Source organism: Platalea leucorodia (genome assembly GCF_965183815.1).
Source record: "Platalea leucorodia genome assembly, chromosome: 10".
Taxonomy (NCBI): Eukaryota; Metazoa; Chordata; class Aves; order Pelecaniformes; family Threskiornithidae; genus Platalea; species Platalea leucorodia.
Genome location: NC_138832.1, coordinates 22,394,952 through 22,415,766, shown reverse-complemented (window position 1 = coordinate 22,415,766; position 20,815 = coordinate 22,394,952). Strand labels below are relative to the sequence as shown.

General features: G+C 49.0%; 1 protein-coding gene across 3 annotated transcripts; it reads left to right on the top strand.

The window, feature by feature from the left end:
* Nucleotides 1–2,160: 2,160 nt before the first annotated feature.
* UPRT (uracil phosphoribosyltransferase homolog) lies at nucleotides 2,161–20,769 on the top strand. Of its 3 annotated transcripts, XM_082323012.1 has the most exons (7): nucleotides 2,161–2,549; nucleotides 9,348–9,390; nucleotides 15,316–15,385; nucleotides 17,624–17,686; nucleotides 18,436–18,597; nucleotides 19,365–19,463; nucleotides 20,290–20,769. In XM_082323012.1, the coding sequence occupies exons 1-7, from the start codon at nucleotides 2,251–2,253 to the stop codon at nucleotides 20,394–20,396; spliced, it is 843 nt and encodes a 280-aa protein (XP_082179138.1). In that variant the 5' UTR covers nucleotides 2,161–2,250; the 3' UTR covers nucleotides 20,397–20,769. The 3 variants fall into 3 exon arrangements, 2 of the variants coding, with proteins under 2 accessions (XP_082179138.1, XP_082179139.1); XR_014229306.1 differs by lacking the exons at nucleotides 19,365–19,463; nucleotides 20,290–20,769 and having other exon boundaries at nucleotides 16,350–17,686; nucleotides 18,436–18,514; XM_082323013.1 differs by lacking the exons at nucleotides 19,365–19,463; nucleotides 20,290–20,769 and having other exon boundaries at nucleotides 16,350–18,557.
* The last annotated feature ends 46 nt before the right edge of the window (nucleotides 20,770–20,815 follow it).

Here is a 20,815-nt window from a genome sequence, read left to right as displayed (position 1 = left end):
CTCCTCTGCGGTGAGTTATTTCCCTTCCCAGAGCGTCTGATTCTTCTACCCAGCTGCTTCTGTCGCCTTTTCTGACTGCCAGCTCTGGAGCGTGCCGTGGTTTCTGCCTGGCTTGTCCAAGGAGATCCTCTGCTTCTACAGCTAAGTCTGCAGAGAAACAGTCGTTTTTTTTTTTTTTTCCCTTGGCGGCAAGCTACTTTAAACAGCGTAAGTTTACAAAACTCGCCGGTTAGCTTTCTGCGTCTGTAGCAGGAGCTTTGCTCTCCTGGTTGGTTGGCTTTGAGCGAGGGCTGTCGCGTTTCTGACCGTACGGGCGTGCGGCCTCTTTTCCTTTCTGTGGCCCTCTCGGGGTTTGTGCAGCGCCTTGTGCCGGCATCGATAATCTGGTGTCATGTAAATAAGCTGGTGTCCAAAGGAGAAAGGGAAGAGTGGAACTGGAAAAAAGCCTGGACTGGTTGTGGGAGGAAATGAAACCAGCAGCACTGGGGAGTCACTGGAGAAGGAAGAGCAGGTAAAGGCAAAATTGGCAGGGAAAATATTAAGATCAAATCGGTTAAGTACCTTATTAGCCTTAGACGCGTAGAGAAAATAAAATGATACGCCTTAGCAGAAAACACGGAAATTCTGAGTTTTTGCTCAGTTCCTGCTAACGGCACATTAAAATGATTAATTATGAAGTTTTCCATCAAATACCACGTAGCCGTTGGATCTTGTAAGTATCTCGATATGTATGTCATGCCAGGTTTTTCGGTGCAGAAAACGTTCCCCTGCCGTAGCCGTTTTAATTCTAAAGAGCCGAAATGAGGGGATGCCAACTACCCTAGCACGTTTCCGCTATGGCAATTATTTGCCAGATATTTATCCGTCGCTTTCCGGTATTTAATTTGATCCCATTACTTCCAGTCCTCCTTCCTTCCATCTTCATTAATAATTTCTCGCCCTTCTTAAATGTTTACAGCATGGGGCACGGTCACCCCTTAGTTATCTGTAAACTAAGCCGCCAGCATTTAGCGCTCTTAATCCCTTCTTCAAAATTAATCGCCTCCTCGCCGCCCGTCTGCTGATGGGCTTTTTCAGTGCTAGAGGAGTGACAGAACGTCATTTTCAGTATTCCCCCAGAACACTAAGCATGGCTCCTCGCATTTCATGGGAGGAATATATTTCTTTCTTACGCGGCTGGTGCTTGCTTCAGAACTTGAAAACGACGTTAGGCAAGAAACCAGTGCTCGTCTGTCCTGGGGAGTATGAACGGAGGGATCCAACGCGCGTTTTCCACCTTCAGTTGCAGGCTCTTACTGGAAGCGTGTGACAGTTTCTGTCACAGCGTCCAGGCATCGGGCAGCTGCTCTGCTCTCCGTATTTGCCAAAGAGACTGGAATAATGCAGTTGTCTCAGAATGGAGAGTTGTGAGGTTTAGCAATAGGTGTTTGTGGAGCGCTTTTGTAAATCTCCTTCTGAGAGGCCGTGGAGCCATGTCAGAGCTGCGCTGCCACAGGTCAGGGTTCTTCTCCCCACAGGCAGGATATTGCGTGTAGCGCCCACCCAAAGAGCTTGATACTGGTGGAAACACTGGACACACATCGTACGGCCGAGAGCCGGTGCTGCAGGGCTGAGCCATCCAGAAGCTCCCTGCACGCATACACACAGAGCTGACAACCGGGCAGTTGTATTCAGGGGAAGCTCACAATTAGGTATTTGGACTTCCTTGAATCCTGCCTCCTCTGAACCTGCACTAGCCCTATCTCTATTACAGTGTCCAGTGTCTTGAAAGGTCCCCAAAACCCCACCAAAACCCCCAAACACAGCCAAAACCCCGCAGCACAGCTTCTGTGCCATGCGGCGGGGCGAGAGGCGGCACGCGGCCCCTCAGTGAGGGGCCCCGCAGCTGACGGGGGCTCTGCGGGGAAAACCCACCGGGAAGCCGGTGGCGGCGGCCGGCGGCCGGGGCGCGGCTGCCGCCGCCTCAGGGCACCCTGAGGGGCCGAGGGAGAGGCGCGAAGCGCGGGGGAGCGGCGGGGCGCGACGTCACCGCGGCGGGAGGCGCCGGCACGAACGCCCCGCCCCGCCCCGCCCCGCCCGCCGTGCCTGCGCTCCCGCCGCGGCCTTGAGTGGCGGCGCCGGCAGCCAATAGAGCGAGGCCGTGCCGGCGCGCTCCCCCGGCCCCCCCGCGGCGGCGGCGGCGCAAGCGGGGCCGGCGCGGCGCGTGGCGGCGGCAGGGGCCGGCGCGGGGGGGCGGGGGCGCCCCGGCGCATGGAGGCGATGCCCTGCCAGAACCAGCGCCTCGGCCCGCGGCCGCAGGAGGAGCAGCCGGCGGCGGCCACGGTCACAGCGGGCGGCGGCTCGCGGCTGATCCGCTTCGCGGAGCCCGGCGAGGACAGCGGCTGCCCCAGCCCCGACAGCAGCAGCAGCAGCAGCAGCAACAACGGGGCCGCGGCGGCGGCGGTGCCGGTCCCGGCGGGGGCGGGCGTCGCGGCGGCGATGGGGCCGCAGCTGAAGCTGCTGCCCATGAACGACCAGCTGCGGGAGCTGCAGACCATCATCAGGGACAAGTGAGCGCGCGGGGGCGGGCAGCGCGCGGGGAGGCCGCGCGGGCTGGGGAGGGGCCGGGCGGAGGCGGGGGCTGAGGGGCGATCGCCGGGCCCCGCCGCTCCCGCTCTCGGCCGGCCTCGGTGCCGGCTCCCTGCTCGCCGCAGCCTCCTGAGGGATGCGGCGGCGGACGCTGCCCGCCCGCGGGCTCCCGGCGCGGCTGCCGTCAGCCGCGGGGCCCCCGCCGAGGCCGGTGGCCGAGCCCGGGGGTGGCGGGCGGGCCCGCGGCGGGGCGCGCTCCCCCGCCGGGCTCAGCGCCAGCGCCTCCGCGCCGCGGCGGGGCGGCCATTGCTGCTGACGCGTGGCCGGGGGGGCGGGGCGGGGCGCCGTGCGCGCGGCCCGCCCGCCCCTCGCCTCGCCTCGCCTCGCCTCGCCTCAGCGGGGCCGCGCTCCGCCCCGCGGCCCTCGGTGACAGAGACCCGGCGTGGGCGGCTTTTAACGGCTCTGGCCGGTTTTTGCGTAGCTCCACACCGCATCGTCATCACGGTAGGAAGGGGTATAAAACCCTGGAGAAAGGAAGGTGCAGCTGCTCGTCACGGCGTCGTGCTCCGGCGGGAGCTGGGCGTCGTTGCCACGCTCTGGGGATCCTGTGCCGTAGGCAGGACAAGGCGGGTGTCGGAGCACAGGCTGGATTGAAAGGTTGGCGAAGGACAGGTGCTGGGTTTGGGAATAAATGGCGGGAAGTCACGCGAGTTTGCTGAAGATTGGGATTACCAGAGAATCATGGAATCGTTAAGGTTGGAAAAGACCCTTAAGATCATCGAGTCCAACCGTTAACCCAGCACTGCCAGGCCCACCACTAAACCATGTCCCCAAGCACCACATCTCCCCGGCTTTTAATACCTCCAGGGATGGGGACTCAGCCCCTGCCCTGGGCAGCCTGTGCCAGGGCCTGACAGCCCTTTCGGGGAAGAAGTTTTTCCTAATATCCCACCTAAACCTGCCCACGTTAAGGAAAATGTAAGGGCTGAGTCCTTGCAGTCTGTATTGGGGTGTGTGGGTGTTAAGGATTTTGGGACAAAGATGGCCAGAAGAAAACGGATCACAAGGGCAGCCTGAGAGAGCTGGAAATAAGAAGAGGATTGGAGAAAAGTGGGACTAGCTGAAATGGAGTCAGGTGTTTGAGGAGCAGGGGCTGGAACAAATGAGGGAAAAAGAATAGTTTTGGAACACAAAGTTGGGGATAGCATAGAGACTAGAGCGTGGTGGGCTGGCAGGAATGGGAGAGAGGCAGTGTTAAGGAGGGAGGCAGACAAGGAGAGAGGCAGACAAGGAGAGAGCAAGTTTTTTACTTTGGGTACGTTACCTGAAAGGAGACCGCCTGTTTTGAAGGCGTTATTTTCCATTGTTGTCACCTCATGTCACCAAGAGTCCTTGCTGCCTCCGTGCCTTGTGAGACATGAAGGTGTTATTCCAGTTTTACAAATCTTAAGCTGAAATGCAGAAATCCGTGCAAAATTGTGCCCCACTGCTGAACATCCAATGTGAGATACTTCAGAGCGAATGTTTTGTTATGCCTTACGTAGCATTGCAGATGTTGGAGGCATACCTCCCACTGATCACATTTGTAGCTTTGATTGTTCAGCACTTGGAAGGTGATATTATAAGGTATTAAATTTAGCATGCAACATGACAAACGTAAGCCATGGCCATCTATTAAGAGCACAATTTGCCTACTGTGATGCAAGAACACCAGCAGAGAGAGAGGTGTGAAATCAAGTTTACCAACAGAGTGATCAGGTTCTGAATAAAACCTTCTTCTCTTCCTGCAACACATTGGCTTTCTAACACCTGCAATAACTAACACGTAGCACAGACACGGTTCTTCCCCTTGTTTCATATCTGTCCATCTGCGTAGTCTACGTTTTGGTATTTCCTGGTTCTTGAGTGCTTAATGTTGTAACTAATAACACTAACACATTTTTATGCAAAACTAATCATCTCTCAAAGACAATACCTACGTTAATTTTATTAGCTTACATGAGCCTTGTTACCTTAAATTAGGTTTTTTTTTTTTTTTTTTAATCTTCAAAGTATTGTGGGGAAAATATAATCTCATTGCAGGCAGGAGCTCAAAGACGTAGCGCAGCCTCGATGTAAGGAGGGCAATTGTGGCAAGACCACACAAAAGATCTCTGCAGGTGAGCGTGTCTGCCTGGCAGCTTCCCTGCAGAGCAGAAAGGGAAGTTGTCAGTGGGCTGAGCAGAGGGACAGGGGGAGGAAATCCAAACTACGCTTGGACTGTAAAAGGTTTTGAGGTTAGCGAAAAGGAAATAGCATATAGTTAAAATATCTAGGCGAATGCTAGCAATGTGGTTACTGTACCCAGCTAGGTTTTTTTTATTGTTGTTGTAAGTAAGTTTTGAACTCTCGCAAATTCATTTAATAAGTTTCTGGTTATAGTGAGCTTATCCAGAAACCAGCAGCTGATATTTTAACTTCGAAGAGATTTTTTTAGAAGTGCATCAGCCTCATTGCACAAGACTTTGGTAAGGGGAAGTACAGAATAAGACTTGTAAATAATAAATCACTCATAACAGCTGCCGTGATAGTAAACTGTGCTTTATTCTGAGCATGACACTGCCCTGGCAGTGGAGATGTAATTGTCCCTTTCCAACCAGTGAGGAAAACTGGACAACAGCCTGCTCAGAAAGGCAGGTGTAGGCTTTGTATAAAAGGACAGTAGGGAAACATTATTTTTACAGTCTGTCCCAGAAAGTCAGCTGCATCTCAGTAAATAAGAGACCTTGGACTGGCCTGGTTTAGTGCCTGTCATTCAGAAAGATGCCAAAACGCGCTCGGGTACAAGGGTGAGAGGATTTCTTACGCACTGGTTAGAAACTGTTGCAGTAACCTTTCCCTGGGCAGGTGTAATCTGCCTTAAGACGACTGTATGACCACTGTAGCGTCCAAACCAAGTGCTAAAAGCAAATCCTCAGAAGAAGTATCCTATTTGTGAATAAGGAGCTATATGGCTCAGAGGAGCTATTGGTCAAAAAATCCGATTTAAACTGACAAAAGGATATGTTCAGATACACTGCTTGGGGGAGAGGGAAAAGCTGTGTCATCTACAGGGCAATTAGATACCTATCACTTAATCTTTCTTTCTGGATTAGAAAAAGAACAGGTAACACCAGAGCTGCCTTAACTCAAGGAGGCTATTTGGATTACTTAATGCTGCAGAAGATTGATGTTCCAGGTACAGCAGTCACCTGAAAAGGTCATGAAAAGGGCAGAAATTAAAAGGCAAGCTACTGGGGGGAGAGAAACAGAACAAAAGTAGGGAAAAACCAGTCAATTTAGCACTATTACTGTGAAGTAAGGAAAGGATAGATACTCCCAGTGCAATGCAAGTTAGAATTGGGCATGCTTACGTGGAGCTAAGGATGCTCAGGCCAGGTGCAGAAGACCTCGGGGACTCTGTTTTGTCCATAGTGTGAGCTGCTGAGAAAAGTGGAAAGCTCTTTCCTTGTTCCTGAGAGGATTCAGAGAAAGAAATCACGGCCTTTCAGTTGGAATAACTATCCAGTTTATAAAGGGAAAACCCACCTTCCTGTGGCTGGTCATCATGTCCTCTGGCAGGTTCAGAGACAGCTCAATCAGTAACAGCCGTCTGATAGACTAGAATGACCATGTATTTCTTTTCCTGCGTTAAAGTTACCAAGAACGAGGTCTGTGTGCCAGAATGGGGGAGATGGATGGATCACCTCAACTTGAGTGTGCGTGGGTTTGCTCATTTTTCCTCAGGCTTGTTCACTTTTCCATCTAGCAAATGCTTAACGGGTGGGCAGATGCCTTTTACACTGTCTGTTGGATAGGAATTCCGAGTCCTCTAATGGGATGTGAGCTGATGCGTTTAAGTATTGAACGTTTGAGAACAAAGAGTCACGGCCCCTTTCTGAGGAGGGTATCATCCCAAAGTCATTGCTGGCCTGCACAGATGGAATCAGGGATCTGGAGGCTGAAATGAGCAGTGCAGCAGTTTGTAATGTAGAGCTCTGGTTTCTGTAGAAGCAAATTCATTAGCTCAGATTGGTAGTGTCATTTTAACCTCTGATTTAACAACAGACGTGATTTAAATATAGGTATTTAAAGGGTATTGCGTCTGTTACGTGAGATAATTCTGTTGTGTTCTGCTAAGGCTTCTTATTCCCTAGGGGCTGAGTGAACAATACAGGAATGAAGACAGTAAAGTGGTAGGACACGCAGTCCCGACTGCTGTACAGAGTAGGGTGATTCCGGAGTGTGTAACTCGCCTGTCATGAGCAAAGACTGCTGCAGGCAGGGAGGGTGGGATCCCTTTCACGTACCACAGCCCCAGCCCAGGCACTGAAAAAAAGTCCTGAAGTACAGTAAGTACTGAAATGCTGCAGGTAGAACATGGTCCCGTTTCCCAGCTACATCATCTCCCCTTAATGGCAACAGTTCATCCAGCGCCTTAAGTTTTCTTACAAAGGCCTTTTACAAATTCTGTTTAGAGAAGCAGCTCTTTGTCACTCTGGCCTTCACAGTACCCTGGGTGCCTCTCAAGAAGCTCTTCCGTGAGGTAACTAGAGAAATAGGAATTACTAAAGCGCGTCAGACCACGACCCACATAGCCTGCGGCCGTATCAGTGGTAGTAACTGGTACCAAGCGCTAAAGCAGGAGGAAGCCCTGCAGTTAGTTTGGATTACGGTACACTCCCAAAAAACATTTCTTCTCAACTCCTAAGACACACACGTGACTTTAATTGTACATCAGCCGTGCTTCCATACCTTCAGAAACAAAATGAAACTAATTTATATTGTTTAACACGATGTTCGTGGTGTTAGCCGTGTGCTACAACAGTAAGGTTTTAATGCCTCACTTCTTTAGATGTTGTCTTGTAACTTGATTAAGAAGCTGAAAAAGTTTCTAGTCTGCCATCGATCATTACTTTCTATACTTCTGTCTGGTATTTAAGGTGAACAGTGTTTTCACATAAGCCTTTTTTTCTGGCCCCTAGCAATTCTCATACGATGTGGGGCTTGAAATCTGGTCACAACTTTCCAGCTGCCGGTGTACAAGAGGTCTGTCATTTTCAGTGTTATTTGTCTCTCATTTTTATGCACCGTTGTTTTCTGTTGTCCTCCTCCCCTCAAAAAACAGGCATAACTGACTAAGGGTGTTCGGTGAACTGCGCATAAAAACATCTGTGTCTCTCTGCAAGGACAGAGTAGTTAATTGAAAGCCTAGTAATCTCTATTAGTAACTCGTATTCACTCTAAGCATGTATCGCTTTGAAGTCAAAACCGCAGTCTTGACATCGTTGGGTTTGTCTTACCACCCGTTCATGAAATACGGCTAAGTTTTCTGAAGTGCCATAGTCTAGTCGGGAAGAACCCCGATGTGCCCCCTACACGCTTTGCTACTTCCCTTTTTTTTAAAAATATTTATACACACCACAGGTGGAAATATGAACCCCTTCAAAAATCTTAATAAAATCAGCTGGTATGATTGCAGGGGTTTGGGGTTGGTTTTTGCTGGTTTGGGATTGGGGTTTTTTTGAGCATTGCCTTTCTGGTTAATGCCAAAGCAGCAGAAAGTTATGAATATCCTGTTATTGCCAGAAAGAAGGAAAAACCAAAAACAAACAGCATTTTCCATAATGTGTTATCAGCACAAAGAAAGAAGTCAGATTAGGCTGACACTCTTCAAAGCACCTTTTTTTAGTGTGGCTAAGTTACCAGTTGCCCAGGAAATAAGCCGACACAAACCGCTTGACTTTCACTCATGTAAACGTAAGATGTTGCAGAATCTTGGGGGTTAAATGCCAAACTCTCTTTATGGTATTTAAGGAGCCATCCAGAGTATTGTGGTTTGAAAGTGAGAGTGGGGTATGCCTGCGGTGATTAATAGAAAATTTCACTAAAAAGTACCTGCTGGTGGTGGTGATGCTTTGTCTGGGTGTTTTTAAGGCTAGCATACTGTAAGCGGTGGCTCCTCAATGGGAAATTTGTCCTACTCTTGTGTAATGAGAGTTGGTCTTGACACGGGAAGCAAGGTGGTAAAATCTGGGTGGTAAAGTCTGGTTTTAAAATTCAGGCTTTTAACATGGCGTACTCACGCAGTACGGAGGAGGAGGAGGAGGAAGCGAGCTTATTCTGTCTTCTGAATGGGCCAAAGGCCGTGCAGTCACATGAGCAAAAGGTTGCACCCAAGCTAATAAGACGACAGAGAGGTGTTTTCATGGGAATACTCGTTAATCCCTGCTCATTTTAGTCTCAAGATCACTAATCTAGTCACACTATGAATGAATTCCGGATAAGATATGTATCCTGCTTATCAGGTGTGTTAACTGGGTTGCAGGGCTAGGGATCTGCGTTATCCTTGTCCCATGGTTTCCCATTGACTTAAGAACAGGCGGAGCAAAGCTCTCAGCGTAGCAGGGTGGTGCACATCTGAGCTCATGAGGTGTTCTGGAACTGAGCTGCAATGGCAGTACGACGGAAAACCTACGGAATATCATCCTTGTACTTTCATGCTTTAATTGCTACGGGTGCAGTGCAGCGACATTGCCAGTAATAAGAGGCGAACCCCGGCGTTAGCTCACTGCATCTCAGTCTTCGCCACCAAGCAGGAAACCCATGAAGCAGAACCTCTGTGTGATAAATTTTGTACCTGGGAGGAGACTTTTCTCTGAACTGCCTTTAGAATATATTGTGCTTGAATTAATATTATATTTAAGCAATGTTCTTAAAATTATTCCCCAATTTAAAGTATAAATTATTACCTTTTTCAGGAAATCCAGTAGAGGAGACTTCGTATTTTCTGCTGATCGCCTGGTAGGTGAAGAATTTCTTCTTCTTGATATTGTACTTTGTAACTCTTCCCTAAAATGGGTCTTTCGGGCTAGAGTAATGGTGGTGTGAGAGCAACTTTTCTACACCAAGGAAGTTGCTGTTTGGCAGCAACTTTCTGTACAGGGACTTCTGTTCTTCTGCTTTCATCTCAACGGGTTCCAGAAACCATGTTATTATCAAACACAACTACTTCGAGACAGAGAGCAGTAGTAATAAGAGAATACTGTTTAAAAACAGATGCACAGAGGCTAGAGATAATTCAGTTTTACTTTGAAACAGTACTTTTGATCTTGTGAACAGAGCTGTACAATTTCTTACAGTCTAGATGTTAACAATTGCTTGCATGCAGAAGTGCCTCCTGCACTTGTTGTGTATTAGATTAGTAGCTCTGGGTGCATCCACACTGGGAATTTGTTTTTAGCCATATGGTAGTTACTAGCAGGGACAGAGCAATTTGAAATCTTCACACGTTTTAGTAAGTCAGAACAAAGACTGTCAGGAATGCAACATTTATCTCATTTAAATGCCATGCTTAAAGAAAACCACAGCGCTCACGCCCACACATACACTTCCTTGTATTCGTGAGGGTGCTTGCCTTTGCAGATCCACGCTCATTAACAAGGGAAGCCTGTCTTTCCCCCTCCAGCAGAGAGGAGCCCAGAGGCCATTCAGTTACCAGCAGCGTTAGCTCCAGCAGGCAGGCTGCCTGTGATGAGCCCAGTCTTAATCCATGCCTGATCCAGGCTTGCTCAGGGCTTAGATGTGACCACAACCTAAGACTGTGACCGCAGTGCTTTTTATCTTTGCAGATTTTCCACTTTCCCCTGCTTTTCCCTTCTTGAGGATGTTTCTTGCGTTCCCATTCACCAAGAACAGTAAAGGCCCAAGCCAACAAATCCCACCACTCGTAACTCATAGATCGAGTGACTGACCGGCGTGCCTTCTTTGCCAGTAGTCCTTCATAACGGACAGGCAGAAAGTCGCAGCCCCAACTTCGTTCTGTGCCAGCAGTTCTCAGCAGATACCATTTAAATCGACACATGTCCTTTACAGGTCATTGGATGAGTAGGAGCAGCCCAGGAAGCATCCACCACCTGCAAAAGACTAGCTCAACTATGTGTTGCTCTTCCTGGGTTTTGTGGTTTCAGGTTCTCATGTGCTTAAATGTGCACATAAGATTCAGGAAGCCAGCAAAGGTCAGCACCAGCAACCCCACGCATTTACGGGGTACAGGGCTCCAGGTCAGGCCCCTTCCCCACCAGTACTCCTTTCACAGGAAGGGTTTCTGGTTAATATTCTCATTTTACCTTGTTTCAGGTTCCCATCATGCTGCACCCTTTAAGGAGCATTCATTCCTGCCAACTCCTTTGAATTAAAGAGAAGCACTATATTCCTAATCTGTATTTTTAAAAAGAGATAAACAATGGATATTCTAATACGGACAGGAAAACCCTTAACAGTCTTGACTGTACGTTATCGTCATGAATTAGTGCGAAGGACCTGTCGCACTTACCTTCTCGCTTCCCTTGGATGTCCTGCGTCATTCTGAGGGAAGTGCTCGTTTTTTCCCCTTTCATTGCCAGAAACTGCAGCTTCCAGGCAGCGAGCTAAGTGCAGGCCCTTGTACCAGCCTCTTCTGTGGGCTGGCAGCACTGGTACAGACAGGGAGCTGCTCTTCACAGAAAGGCCTCTGTTTGCTGCTCATGCAGATGTTTGCTGCAGAACCTGCTAGTCTGTTTTCCATTTTGTAGGAGGAATTTTATGCAAGACAATATGTAGGACTATCTCATTTTCTGTATGTTATTCCTAGGTGTGGCGAAGAACAGTTACAAGTTCATGGGGAACGTGGTCTCTACTAAACTCGGTGGGGTGCAAACATAGTTAAGACTTGCTATGTTTTCCACCCGGTTAGCAAACAGAGCTTAATAGCAAGATGCAATATGTGAAGAGAAGAAACATATGCATGGGACTGCAGGGTAACAAAATACATCTTGTTGCATAGAGAAAAAGTGAATGCAGTCAAGCTTGTTACTGGCTTGGCAGGTGTTAGTGGCAGTGTCTCATACGGTCACCGTAGGAAGAGGTCCTAAGGAGGGATTCTAAAGCTGATGAATTTCTGGCGGTACAGTTTTTCCTTCTGGCAGTTTGTTTCCCACAGAAGGGGATGACACAAGTGTTCAAAGGTTCTTGTGAGAGAAGGGAGTTAACAGGCGGCACAGGTTAGCAGAGAGTTTCTGAAAGCCACTGCCAGTGCTGTGATCATGAAGCTGAAAGATGTGGGGTTAAAGTCATGAGGATGAAGACAACTCACCTTGTGTTTGTGAAGGAGGAGAGGAAGCTGTGGGAAGTAAGCCTCTAACACAGGAGATGATCAATCATTGACTTGTGGTAGTAGATACCTGGACAGGTAGACCTCAGAGCGGTAGGGAGACCAATTTGAGAAGCACTGGGAGAAAACTTTTCTCAGTGCAAGAGGCTCACACTGAACCCTTGGATCTGTGCTGCCCAGCACCCGCGCACTGGGGAAGCGCTTAATTGATGTCACCTTGCAGGGTTGCTGCAGCACTAGCAAGGTGCTCACAAAGCCCACCGCATTTTTACTGAGACCACCTGAGAGGTTTTTTCCAAGGCCTGCTCAGCAGGAGGTGCACAATAAGCTAGGTCCAGCCCTGTAAAGTTAAGCTGGTGCCGCACACCAGCTGAGCGGTGTGGTGGTGTGGGCTAAGAGACCGGGCGAGTAACAGGAAGAGGAGGCATCTCCCAGCGGCACAGAGGACGTTGCGTGTCTAGTTTTGGCAAGGACCAAGCAAAATCAACTTGCAGCCTGGATTCAGGCAGATGTTTGCTGTTTACACGGGGCTGACCTACAGCCTCGGTTCACAAGCACAGTGGTGCTTCTCAGGAGAAGATAATTTTGTGGTTTGACTGGAGGTCTGAGGTAGAGGAACTAATTAGTTTCTCAGCCCTACCAGCAACTCCCTGCGTAACGCTGAGCAGGTCACTTCACCTTTGTGCCCACCTGCCTCTTTCGGGGGGTGATGATGCATACTTTAACAGTGGTCTGAAATCCTGAGGTGCAAAGAGCTGTATAGAGGCAAAGTATGGCTGACAGCCCCGCTATCCTGCCTTCCCTTCAGCTTCCAAGAAAAGCTACAACGCACTGGGTTAGAGGCTCCCCGTAGGAATTACTGTGGTCTTGGAAATGAGGTGATGCGTGGCTATCAAATAAAATACAGTTAGACTACTGTTTTCCCACAAATAAGGGAAGATAATAATGGTCACTCCAGAATATATTTAAATTCTGGTTTCTTGGCATTTAAATGCTTTACCTTTTTCCAAATTGCAGGCAGGCAGAAGAGTTGCTGAGGATCACAGATACCTTTTGGGGTGGCTCTAAAAGGGCTCCCATTTTTCCAGTTTTGCCTGGTCAGAGCAGCAGCACCTCTGACTGCGCCCTGGCTGGTTTCCCTGTTTAGTGATTACACCTCGTACTGTCAGCCTGCTCTCTGTAGTTGCCTATATCCCAATTTCTCTGTTCACCGACTCTGAGGAACTGGTCAAACCTGATTTCTTCAGTGGTATTTGAGTGTGGTAAGGAGACTTTATTCATGCACTTAATTGGCTGAGAAAAGGTAGATTTCACTAACATTTTCATATCCCTGCCTGAAACGTTTATGTGGTAGTTAGCTAAAACTCCTTGGACCTCTATTAACTCCTGGTTTTGTGAGCAGTTCTAACAGATCTTGTACTAATGAAGATTCAAAGCAAACGGTATTTCCCTTTGCTTAAGCAAAGGCTCTGGGGTAAATCTTAAATGTAGAACTGTAATAAATGAGCACGTTGACATATAATTTTGTATGTCAGCATTAAATGCTTAATCTAAAACTTCAGCATAACTCTGTAAGCCTTGACAGTTTAACTAGGCCTGCTAGAATTTAACATCCCTTTTACCTTTTTTTTTTTTTTTTCCAATTAAAAATAGACTTTATTTTTGTTATTGATAACTTTAACTTATGGTTTGAATTTCTGGTCACACTTTTCTACCTTGGGACCAAAGCTTTACTTCCCTGCTTTGGGTGGGGCCATAGCAATGCCTGTTTTAGCTTCCGAGCGATGGCAACCACCTCTCTGGGAGAGGAGCAGGGCTGCTGGTTCTCAGGGCCAGAGAGAAAAGAGGTGGAAATTATAATCCCTGGGCGCGGGGTGGCAGAAAGCATAGTGCAAAAATAAACGTTTTATCAACACTGCAAGTTTCTAGAAGAATCCTTTCCAGCTGCTGTACAAATCATTGATAGGTGTAGTAAAACCAAGGAGGTTATTTGACTCTAGACCTTCACTGGTTTATTCTAAGCTTTTGGCAGATAATGTGGAGCGATGCTAACCCTGGCAACATGACAGCAGTATGAAAAAAAGCGTTTCTTCCAAACCTGGCTCATAAGTTGGCTTTTTTTGGTGAAATAACTTAAAAAAATTAAAATAAAATTGTGTACAGATGTCCTAGAAACCTAAAATTAAATCAAGGATTTCTTGGCTTGTTTCTGTGAAAAGATGTGTCTTTCAGTAGGAGAAGACTGGTGCCTTCAGTTTCAGGATTAAAGTGACGGAGTCAAACACCCTACTTGCAGAGAGACAGGAGGAAGAAGAGGAGGAGGAAGGGAGCAGTGCTGGCTTCTCTACAAATGTCAGTCTTTCGCTCCCATTCTATGTCAGTGGCACCCTTTGACCCCTTCACTGCTTGAGTCTGCCCACCACCTCTGAATATGGCTGCCACAAACCCAACTCTAGGAAAAAATCGTCGTACTAAAATGACTAAAAATGTCGTGAAAGAGGGATTGTAAATGTAAGGGACTGTTTCTGATTCCTAGTAGAGGCTGCCTGTGTGCTAGGAACTAGGGCAGAACGGAAGAACAGAAAAAAATCTTCCAGTCTGCTCTGCCCTGTTTCTGAAACCAGAAATGTCTGAAGCGAGCAGTACGCTTGCTCAGTCCGGGGGCAATCACCTCATTTCTGCCATCATAGGGTGACTTTTGCTTAACAGGTTTCCTCTTTGGCTTGGCAGTAGCTTTCCTTGAGCAGTTCTGGCCTGTGAATCTTTGGCTCAGTAGCAGAGAGAATCTTTACATCTTTAATACCCAGAGCACCTTTCGTGGGCAATCATTCTGGGTTCAGATACATACGTTTCGGTAACGTTGCCTGGGGTACAGCTGCAGGGCCAGCACCAGGGGAGAGCCGGAGGTTTTCGGGCACTCGGGGCTGCGGACGTGCGGCTTACGATCGGCCCCGCCAGTAGAGATGTCCCGCTGAACTGGGCCGTCTGTACCGCCTGAAAGCCCAGGTGCTCGGCAGAGCGTTCCGTAGTAACCACAGCTGGCAGGTGCCAGAAGAAGGTGGTGATAAAGAGGTTTCTAGATCTACTGACCTGTCTGTGGGCGCTCGGTGGTGCAGCTCCTGTGGCTGTTCTGGCAGCCCCGCTGCAGTTTGGTCATAGAAATACAGATGTGAGAACAGACCTCAGAGCCTAGCCGATGGGGAACTGAGAGAGGGTGAATTTTCCCTTTTTCTCATGAGTATTTTGTCAGCAAAATGAAGTTACATTGGTGCTTCACTCATTTGTTGAGAAAAATTTGTCTGTGATGCCTATGCCAGATGTAAATAAAGTCAGTTTTATGACTGCCGATGAACCCTCCCCTTTTTTGTTTTGTAACGCCTTCATTTAATTTGTGACCAAACATAGGCATCACCCCCAAAAGGTCTCTAAATTCAGTCTCTAACTGCTATTAAAGAGACCCTTTTAGACCCTTCAGGCTGTTCCGCGTTCACCTCGTACTTGTGAAAACTACTGCCGTTAGTGTCTGATCCCCACAGACACCAGATCCTTTAGGCTGACTGATCTCTTTGGTTCTGCAGATCAGACTTGTGGTTGAAGAGGGACTGAACCAACTGCCGTACACAGAATGTACCGTGACCACCCCGACAGGTACGTGGGACCTGACTCCTCCCCTAGGCAGGGCTGGAGGCGGAAGCTTAACTAATATAAAAAAAATAGGAACAGAATCATAGAATGGAAGGGACCCGTAAGGATCATCGAGTCTTCGCAGGGCCGCCTAAAACTGAACCACGTGACCAAGAGCATCGCCCCGACGCTGCTTGAGCTCTGTCGGGCTTGGTGCCGTGACCGCTGCCCTGGGGAGCCTGAGGCCAAAACAGTTTAACGTTCAGGGAGGAGTACAGACTTACGGTCCCTTCCCGGTGTTTAGAAAGCTAGAAGGTGCGTAACAACGCAATTCAACAAAACATACAGTCATGTAGTTGTCATTTCACTAAGGTTTTAAATTAGTCTTGGAAAACTGTGATGGAAATTTAGCAGTGCATGCACAAGATCAGTTTACTTGCCCATACTGCAGTGTTGAATTAAAACTGATGACGTTTCCCATGCCCGTTAAAGAAAAAGTACTCGGCACAAGCAGTTTGGCCACACCAGCCTAAATCCGTCTCTGTTTGCCACTGGTGGCCAGCCGGGAGTGATAAGTGGCTGTGCTGACGCTAGAGGAAACCCATTGCAGTAATTTTGGTTCACTCCTATTAACTGTAACGATACGTAAGGTTGCACGCACTGCTCGGAGGTCGCTGCTTAGCGCATCAGCAGCTTCTCGGGAACCGCTCAAGTATGCGCTGTGCGCCCACAGCACACCTGCAAGGCACCCACCGGCCCAGTCCTCTTCCCTCTGAGAGTTTCATTTGTGCTTCTGCAGGGTGAGAGCAGCTCTGTACCTTCACACCCTCCTCCCCTCTGCCCTTCGCAGTAAATCATTTGTGTGTCTTTACTTTTAGTTAGAGAAAAGATGGACTGAAAACACTCAATTCTGAAACTAGGCAGCGTTTAGGAAGGCACTCGGGAGGCGCAATCGCTTACCTTTGCTCCTTTTTCAACAAAACGGCAGCTACTTCACTTCTGGAGCACTGGCGTCACATCTGTTCCAGGTCAGTCGGTGCCGGACAGACTGATGACCGTCTTCTCTCTGCTTCGCACAATTTGGCAGGTCCCCTGCAAGTAACATCCCTTGGGAGCCCCGCAGCTCTCCCTGAGTGGGCCGCTGCCCTGGCCGCGGGCAGGGAGAGTCTCGGACCTTCCCCTCGGAGCACACGTTGCCTTGGTGAAAAGGCTTCGTTCCCCGCCCTCGCTCCTGGCCCCGCTGTAGAGTCTCACTGCCCAACGCTGCCTTAGCTCCGCGGTCAGCGTGTTTGCCCTTGCGCTCCAACCCCTGTGCCCAGCGAGGGAGCTGAAACGGCCTCAGCTGAGCCCTTCCTGGAGGAAGCGTGCCTTGAGACCTCGGGTGCTTCTGCGTGAATTCCCGCGTATCTGCGCTCAGCTCCTTCCCTCCAAGCATTTGTAACACGCCATAAGCACGGGCCATTCCTGCTCTTCTGGGCTCAGAGCAGAACACCCCTCAAGGACAGCAGCGAAACACCCTACGCTTCCTCCTTCAAGGGAGCCTTTGGACTTTTTTCAGTCAGGCAGGGGAATACACAAAGCCTGTAGGGAACATCACCACGGCTTCTTCCCAGCAGCGCTGCTGGGCAAGCTCGTTACCAGCTTCTGGGGTTAGATCTGAAGAACTGTGACTGGGACAGTCTTGCTTTGCTGGTTTTATTTCTGAATTAACGAGGGCCCTGAGCTCACAGAACTGATCATCCTGTCTTTCTCATACGCATACCATTGCACACTTTTTTCTTTCCCTGATCAAGAACACGACGACAGTAGCATTGTACCACCATATTTCAGTTCTAACGCTTCCACCTGCAGCGCCGGGCTGCATTTTCCTGGCTTCCTAGGGGACACACTGTTTATCGTTATTTTGCATAGTGTCCTTCATTTAAAATAATCACAGAATACCTGAGTTATGAGACACGCACTTGGAAACTTCTGTGATGCTTTTCCTGTCGGACTTCTAAAGGTAAAAAAAGCACAAGCTCTCACCCGTTACGGTTTCGGCCCTGTTCCCAGTGCCTGTTTGAGGGCTGCAGGATGCGGTGCGCACGTCGGTTCATGCCGCGGGCTGAGAGATGTGGAGCTCGCTGTTGTCCCCTGGGTACTGGGGGATCTTGGTTCCATTCCCACCGAGGTCACTCAAACCAGCGTCCCCCAAAGGGGCACTGAGGTGGGGCAGAAGGGAGGGGTGGCTGCCACTGACGTCTGCTTTCTTTCCTCCCACAGGGCACAAGTACGAAGGAGTCAGATTTGAAAAGGGAAACTGCGGAGTCAGCATAATGAGAAGCGGTAGGTAGTTTCTGGTTGTTGAATAAGCACAAATTAAACCAACTGTAAGCAGCTTTCTTTCAAAAATGTGCACCAACACTTCTCTACAGCAAAGTTTTACCCAAACCTGCCAGTTGTTGTTCTTTCTTAGGTATCCTTGATCACAAAACGTCAAGTACTGTGTTTCATTAACTTCTTAGGAGACAAATAGCTGCAACAGGTTCCGCCTGGCCTCTCCTCCAGCGACTGCTGACTGTGAGAGGCCAGGCCAGCCGTCCTCCCCTGTCTGCCGCTGCCTGCTGCTCAGAGACAGCTCCCCACGTACACCGCGCTCGGTGGGGGCACTCGCCGCCATTTTGCCCAAGGCTGCGGGAGCCTTTGTATCTGGGAGGTGAAATCCAGTGGCTCCGCAGCTTCCCGTGCGACATTCTGCACCGTGGTGTCTCTGGGCAGAGCTCAAAGCCGTTCTCCAAACCCCAAACCTCTGTTTTGACGTTTCCAGCTCTCGCCTTTGAGAGCTCAGCACCGGTGTGCGGGGACACCAACACCCAGGAGCTAAGTAACGCCAAGTAGACCGGTTTTTCTGTCTAAGCAGAGAAAAAAGGAAAATAGCTTCAAGTGTTTTTAACGCGCAGAACCGAGGAAAAAAAGATCTTTTTAGAACGCTTCGCTGGTATTGGGACTGTCTATTTAATCGTAGCATCTTGCACTTGTGCCGTTTCTTAGCGTGTAACAATGTGTTGTTGGGTTTTTTTGCTGCTCATTTTGAGGAGAGGCAATGGAACAAGGCTTACGAGACTGCTGCAGATCAATCCGCATAGGAAAAATCCTGATACAGAGCGACGAGGAGACTCAAAGAGCGAAAGTGTACTACGCTAAGTTTCCACCCGACATTTACAGGAGAAAAGTTCTTCTGATGTACCCAATACTAAGTAAGTGCCTTTCATCAGTGTGCACCGTTAGACTCACCTGAACAGTGAGCTCCGCGCTGATTCAAAGGACAACGGCCAAATTTTTGCTTAGGTTTTCAGCTTGGTTTAGGGGGCACAGTAGGGAATTCGTCGGGCTGTGCCAGAATGCGTATTCGTCGGCCTGCGCCACCACGAACGCAGAGCAAATCATTCGGGCATGCCTGCGTTGGTGAGAAAGGCTGAAGCATTCAGACGTGATATAAATTTAATTTTTTAAATTTTGCCATGAGAAAAGACTCAAATGGTATTTTTCTCATGCTACTAAAAGACATTTTTGGATTAATATTACAATCCTAGAAGTAAATTATTTTAAAATTAAATACAGTTAATGTTACAAAAAAAAAAAAAAAATTGGTAAGTGTGGTAGGGAGTTTGTCAGGATGAAGTAACTTTTCCAGTCTAAGATTTAATGCTGGTTCTACACACAGAGCTCTTAATTGCCATTTTACTATTTTAGATGAGCTTTCTTGCCTCGGGGCTTTAATAAAATCCACCGACTTCAGTGCTTAAAAGCTGGCAGAGTTGGCTGTGTCAGAGTAGAGATGAAGTTCCTTCATCAGGAGACCAAAGTTTTGCACAACTCCTGCCTGCAGAGGTGACAGTTTTCCAGTGGGAAAGGACAGCATCACCATTCAGTCACACACCAACGTTAACACAGACGTTCTCGGGTGGCCTAGGACAAGTTCTTCAACCAGGTGAAAAAAAAAATCTCCCTTTTCCCCTTTTAGGTACTGGTAATACCGTCATCGAGGCTGTCAAAGTTCTTGTAGAACACGGCGTACAACCCAGTGTCATTATCCTGCTGAGCCTATTCTCCACGCCGCACGGTGAGTTGAGAGGGTGCGAGGGGGGCAGAGGAGCGAGCGCAGGGGCCTGCGACGGGGAGGAGCTGCATCAGTCGCACGCGGCTCCTTTGCGAACAGCGATAGCGGCACCGCTTTGCTCAGAATAGGGTTGGGTTTGGTTTTTTTGGGCAGTGGAGTGGGCTAGTGGAGAGGAAAAGGCCCTGTTACACCTATCGGCAAACCTGCAAATGGTCCAGTATTCCTAAAAGCAGGAATTTGCAGCACTGGCAGGTACGCAAAACGCTTCCGCGGCTCACAAAGCACCGCCAGCCCTGCTGTTGCTCTGGGCTGTAGCAGCCCGCGGGTGGCGTTGAGCTGGCCCGCCACCAGGTGAATGCCAGTTCTGTAAGGGGCGCGAGGGAAGCGGAGCTGCAGAACTGCCCCGTCTGCACGTTAAAGAGCGTAACCTGTACAAGGGGATCCAAAAAAGGAACATCTGTTTCTGTGAGGGAGGAGAAGGGATCTGGGGTGTTCTTCTAAAAATTGGCCATGGCAGAAATCACGACCAAAAAAGTCAGCTGAACTGCAGGGAGCTGTTCTGGCAGCCTGTAACCACTTTGGTGGTTAGACTGGGAGGGTACGTGTATGGCAAAGAAAAGACAGATCCAAATAGGAAAACCCAGCAAAGCAATCCACTGAATGCAGGAAGTTTTTCCTCACAGCCAGTCAGCTAAGGCAGAAACATGAAGCGGAGATGGACGAGCCGAGCCTGACTTACCTAGGGAATTGTGCTATCGTGCTTTAACACGTGGCGCTGAAGTACAGCTGCAGGGCTGTAGTCATTGTTGCCTTTGCCTTCTCTCAAAAGGTGCCAAATCCATCATCCAGGAATTCCCAGAGATCACGATTTTAACCACAGAAGTTCATCCTGTCGCACCAACGCACTTCGGACAGAAGTACTTTGGAACAGATTAACACACTCGGAACAGACGGATAGGACTATAGGATGTTACAAGAGGTTTTTTTTCTACATTTTATTATTATCGAGTTGGTTGAGGGCACGTTTAAAAATCTTTTTGGCCAAAGGGGGAAACACTTGGCTTAGATGAGCTCTGGTCAGTCACTGCCTGAGCATGGGCCTTGCAGAGTCCAGCATCTCAATGTTGGGGTTCTATAAACCGCGACACTCTCTGCTTTAACTTATTTATTCTTCTATAGCCTGTCTTGTGGCTGCTTGCAAGAGGAAAATAAAACAACTGAATCACAAAGGTGTGCGCTTCATTTCTAGCGGTAGTGCTTCCGTCGCCGCAGGTCGGAGGTACAGCCCCTCCTAACGCTCCCCAGGCGACGGGTGCACGGGGAACTCGATGTCACTCCTAGCAGCCACACTGAAT